This window comes from Convolutriloba macropyga, chromosome 10 (genome assembly GCF_964194025.1).
Source record: "Convolutriloba macropyga chromosome 10, txConMacr16.3, whole genome shotgun sequence".
Classification (NCBI taxonomy): Eukaryota; Metazoa; Xenacoelomorpha; order Acoela; family Convolutidae; genus Convolutriloba; species Convolutriloba macropyga.
In genome coordinates this window covers 20,982,049-20,987,516 of record NC_134477.1, presented here as the reverse complement: position 1 = coordinate 20,987,516, position 5,468 = coordinate 20,982,049, and the positions used below count along the sequence as shown (strand labels likewise).

General features: G+C 35.4%; 1 protein-coding gene across 2 annotated transcripts in view; it reads left to right on the top strand.

Moving 5' to 3' along the window:
- The window catches only part of LOC142348818 (ADP-ribosylation factor GTPase-activating protein 1-like), a 112,473-nt gene extending 107,214 nt beyond the window's left edge, over positions 1-5,259 (top strand). For both annotated transcript variants that reach the window (XM_075400341.1, XM_075400340.1), the window contains one exon: positions 4,178-5,259. In XM_075400341.1, coding sequence (XP_075256456.1) covers positions 4,178-4,364 — 187 coding nt within the window. In that variant the 3' untranslated portion in view covers positions 4,365-5,259. The remainder of the gene's footprint in view (positions 1-4,177) is intronic.
- Positions 5,260-5,468: the final 209 nt, after the last annotated feature.

Genomic DNA, 5,468 nt, shown 5'->3' with positions numbered 1-5,468 from the left:
GTGTTTGAGACAATGGCGCATATAGATAACCGTTTTCAGCAGTTTTTGTGTTGTTTTTTGCTTTAGCTTGTTTTTTGTATGAAACAATTTTTGACCGATGCTGCATTAATCTGTAACCCTCTGAAATGGATAACACGTTTTTAGTGAGAGCCTAATAATGCCTTTTAATTACAAAATGAGCACTTATTTCTCGATATTTAGAGTTTTTGTTTTTTTAATCAATTTTTTTGAACATTAGAGCGAGCGGGACATTCTTCAAAAAAAATCTGTTCACATGGCGACTTCCTTTTTAATTGATCTCAAACGAAGTCGGTCCTTTTTATGCGATTTTTCGCTTGACCACATTTTTGCTTGACGCAATTGACTTTTAGTCCTCAAATTAAACAGGATGCGCCCAGCGGACATTAAGTGCTCTTATAGCCTTTTAGCTTACTAGTCTTCAATTATGCGATTCACGGAATCTGTTATGGAGACTTATACTTATGGTGCGAAGGGCGGTTCTTAGAGATTGACCCCCCCCACCCCACCCCCACACTGTTGCCGCCAAACTGTTGTCAACCCATCAGCCCCCCGGTGCACCCCCCCGCGCTGCGCTCACTTACGCCCCTTCAATTAAACTAAAGCTAGTCTCACTAAACCGTGCCTAGCTACTGACGAAGCCAACCGTTCGCGGGTCGTTTGAGAGCAGTTCGCCAGACTTTATTCGTCGTCTCCATCGATGATTCTTACGACCTGACTTCTTGGAATTGACTTCTTGGAATTGACTTCAGTGACTTCTATTGCTTTGCAGTTAAAATTTATGTACGTGACGTCGTTTCTGCTTTTAGGTCAATTGCGTGACTTCCCTCACTCAAAAAAATGACTTCTGAACTCACTTATGGAACTTTAATTTTTTATGAAGATGTACTAGTTAATATTGTGCATCTAAGTAGTGCCAATCTTGTATGCCCTAATTCGTGATTATTAGTCTTGAGTTTTTAATTTCGAATATCAATTTTGAAATAGCTTTTTAAGGGCTTTTTCCTTATAGAACGTATGTGTCAAAAAATTGACAGTCCGAAGCTAACCCAAAAAGTCTTGTGGTCTATTAAAGGACTGGTGGTCGATCTGTCTATCTTATTTCTTTAGGTGTTTCAATTCATGGAAGGACACGAGTGTCTCGCGGCTATTTTCCGGCAATCTGCCGGCTATGTTATGTAGTTGCCAGTTTTTGTCCAATCTTTTGAAATTTTAGAGGTTTTTAATAGCCGCCCTCATCTTCTCAGCCGGCTATTATAGCGCTCCTATTTTTTTTTACTTCGTCGAATAAAAAAATGTTTCGCTTTACCTCATTTTGCCGCCTTTTCAACATTTTGCGTGAAATCTTTTTGACTTCTCTAGGCTAGTTTCTCTCTTCTCTCATTCTGCTAAAAGTGATTTTGAACATCAGTTGCTCAGCAAAGCAATTCAAAATGAACAGAGGTAGAACAAAAATGGATGTCAAATAGAAACGGGATAAACCCATAAAGCCCAATTTTAGATGCCCGCTATTTGAACGTCGTTCCTATAAGTCTTATTTACCATCTCTATTGCTTATTGTTATTGATAGTAGCCGCGTGTAGCCTCTCTCTAAGGAACAGAAGTATGTTCAACTACGAAATGCCATCAAAATAAATCGGACTTAAAAAATGTTTTTGTTCAAAGATCTTTTTTTTCAATATCTTCTGTTATTTCAATCCCAATCATGCTTATTGGAATCAACGGCGGCTATTTTCCGGCAATCTGCCGGGTATGTTTTATCTAGGTTTTAATTACTGGAAAAGTCATTCTGTGCAGTGTGGTGAATTTTAATGGCTTTTTATTAATAATCGAATTTTTAATTGGGGTTAAGTGCTTGAATTTCAGTGAAAATTTGTTTCATTATTGCATTTTTTTCTAAAAGGTATTTTCGAATCTTTGATTTTTTTTACTATTAATCAGAAAATCAGATGGTTATGTAATTTTTCGCTATAAATTCTCAATAATTAAATCCTTTTTTGACTTCATTTTTTTTATAAGTTTGAGTCTAGACTTTCGAAAAATACAAAATATTTGTTAATCCCTCTTTGTGTCTTCTTACAATGTGCAAGAATAGTTCTAATTTCTTCAAACTAGTTTTTATCATTTTAGAATCCTCGTATGACCTATGCTTTCGCTCCGCTTTTTAATTGATTAATTGCTCTCAAACGAAGTTAGAAGATATTATTGTAAACGTGTTGGTCTTTTTTATGCAAACTTTTCGCTTGACCATTTTTGAGATTTTGTTCTAGAACATTCTGTGACTTCTCAGGTGACTTCTTCAAGGTACAGTTCTTCAGTTTGCGTGATTTCAATTGCTCTCATTCTGAAATGAAGTTTGTTGCTAATATAAAAGTGGTTATTAGCGATTGAGTAACAACGCTGTTGTAGCATAGGGGTAAAGACGGCTATTTTAGCGCTCCTAATTTTTTTTTACTTTGTCGAACAAAAAATGTTTCGCTTTACCTCATTTTGCCGCTTTTTCAACATTGCGTAAAATGTTTTTGACTTCTCTAGGCTAGTTTCTCTCTTCTTTCATTCTGCTAAGAGTGATTTTGAACATCAGTTGCTCAGCAAAGCAATTCAAAATGAACAGAGTCAGTATAAAAATTGAAGTCAGAAATAGAAACGGGATAAACCCATAAAGTCCAATTTTAGTTGCCCGCTATTTGAACGTCGTTCCTATAGATCTTAGTTACCATCTCTAAGGTTTTTTAGTGCTGATAGTAGCCCCTGTAGCCTCTCTAAGAAACAGAAGTATGTTCAACTACGAAATGCCATCAAAATAAATCGGACTTTAAAATGTTTCTGTACAAAAATCTTTTTTCAATATTTTCTATTCTTCCCAATCATGCTTATTGGAATCAACGGCGGCAATTTTCCGGCAATCTGTCGGGTATGTTTTTTTTATATCGCGAGTAGTGAGAACAAGAGAGAAGTGTATCATAATGAAATGTTTTGGACTTGTCAGTTTTTGAGCCTGTCAGTATTTGTCCGTCTGAAGAATTTTGGCCATTCTTTGGCGTTACCAGATATTTTTCTATTAACACAAATTTTTACGGTATCAGTTTTTCTCAGTGAATTTTTACTGTCAAAATAGTTTTTACTGCCACTTTCTGAATGATAACATGATGGTTTTTATCATAGCTGTTTCATTGCGTTCAATGTTCAAATCTTTCAAAATGACAGGTTTAAATTTTCGAGGTTATAAATAATTATCTTTAGACCAAAGATAATGATTTCGTGTGCAGTTATCCTTTTGTTTTTGAAATTCCGATCCTTCTAGTCGCTTCCGTTTGTTTTGTTTGCAAAATTTTTGCGTTACCGTTTTCATCTAGAGCATTGGAGTTTGCTTTTTAACTGGCTTTTTTAAGGTGGACTTTTTAAGCTTTTGAGTGATTTGAATTTCCCGCATTCCGAAATTATGTCCGTTGCTTAAAAAGATCGATTTTGAGCGATAACCGTAGATAGCCCTGTAGCGTAGAGGTTAATGTCCACGATGGTAATCCGTTAAGTCGTGGGTTCGAACCTCTTTCCACAGTTTTTGTACCATAAATATTTCTAGCGCATATCCCTTTCTTAATTGTTTGCCTCACCAGCCGTTCGGGAGCAATTCATCTGACGTTGGTCGGTATATGTTTATTCGAACAATGGTGTTTTGGGTTATATTTTCCCCCAAAAATTGATTAAAAATTGGTGACAATGGACAAATTAAATGAGATAAGCTATCGATATTTAGCGCCTGTCCTGATGTTGCTTGACCCCTCTGCTCACAACCACCCTCCTGACCCACGAAATGCCAAACTAACCCTCATTTAACCCTGATAGCCCATCTTGATACAATACTGAGACCTCTACCAACCTTTGAGTGCAATTCATTGTGCGGAGCAATTGAACCGATATTGCTATATTATATATGAAACTTTATAATTATATATTCCTGCTTTATAATGAAACGTAATAACTGGCCAAACATTTTGTAGACGCGAGCTATTATGCATTATAATTGGTCAAGTTAAAGCGGAAAATGGTAACAAGTAAAAGCGGAAAATAGTAACAAGTTAAAGTGGAAAATGGTAGCTCAGTCATGCTTACCCCTTTTCTGCAAAGTTTTTATTTTTCTGCATTTGTTTTTTTCCAGTTCGTGGGACGATTGGGGTCCGAGTAATAATACAAATTCATCTAACAGTAGTTCCAGAAACAAAGCATCTTCAAAGAGAGATCAACAGTCAGTGAAGGGGTTAGACGAAGATTTAGACAATCCGTGGGATGACTCTGCGTGGGATGCAGTCGAACAAGAGTACCAAATGAAAATGAGTTTAAAGTAATCATGACTCATACCTATCTCTTAAGTTATGTATTGAAGCTGTTATGTTGGTTTCTACTCTTGCAGCCTGCATATAAAAATTCTGTGTTATTAAAAGGACGGCCTGGATATAAAGTTGAAGAAAATGTTCACTCTAGTTTAAATTTCACAAAGAATTTGCTCAGAACGATTCGTGTTCGCTTAAATCACCAGTTTAGATATCGGTTTGGTAGCAAAAGTTATGAAACTTGTGAATTGATGATCAAAATTCAGGAGCCTGCATATTGTTATAGTATGAGTTTTCACGACTTTATGAGGGTTTACCTTCTGATTATGGTCAAAGATTTGAGTTAATCAGAACTTTACAAAGTTGGTTTCACCAATTGCATTGTGAATTAGTTTACTAAGGTGTGCAGCCTTGTTAATTGAATCCGATTTCAAAAGAAGAAATTAATTCAAAATTACACCCCACTGAAACAGTTGGCTTTAATATCAATCAAATGCATTTAGTTTATATCTATTCTTTTCACTCTAGATTGCATTTTTGTGGCTTCTAAATTATGTATTTTAAAAGCAGATCAAAAATGAAAGAGTATTCCATTTTTGTCGAAATAGATAAATTTCGAACCTAAGGATTTGAGTGTTAAATATTGAAGTGACCATGCTATTAATAGATTCAATCACAATTTTGCGTGGACCTGTAAATTTTTATAAAAGTTCGATTATAGTTTTGTGATAATGTTGGAATTTGTGCAATACCTTTGACTGATTATCAGGTTACTCTAATTTCTAAATGGACTCTACAATCTGATTGTAATTTTAATAAATATCCGATTAATTAACTGTATGTATGTATATGCGCTACTATAATGGGAATGAATATCGAGTATCTCAATTCAATTCATTTTAGAGACGAATTTTTAATTGCTCTCGGATGAAGCTTGCAGCAATTATTTGTGTCCTGTTGTTCTGTTCCAAATGTGACTTTAAACTCGACCGTTTCTTCGTCTCATCATTTTAAATGCTTGCCCTCAGATGATAGATAAACTGTTAAAGCGCAGGGCCAAGTGGCTTTGCAGTATTCTTAGATTTTTTTTGGATTCTCTAGTTTGTAGCAGTTATAATA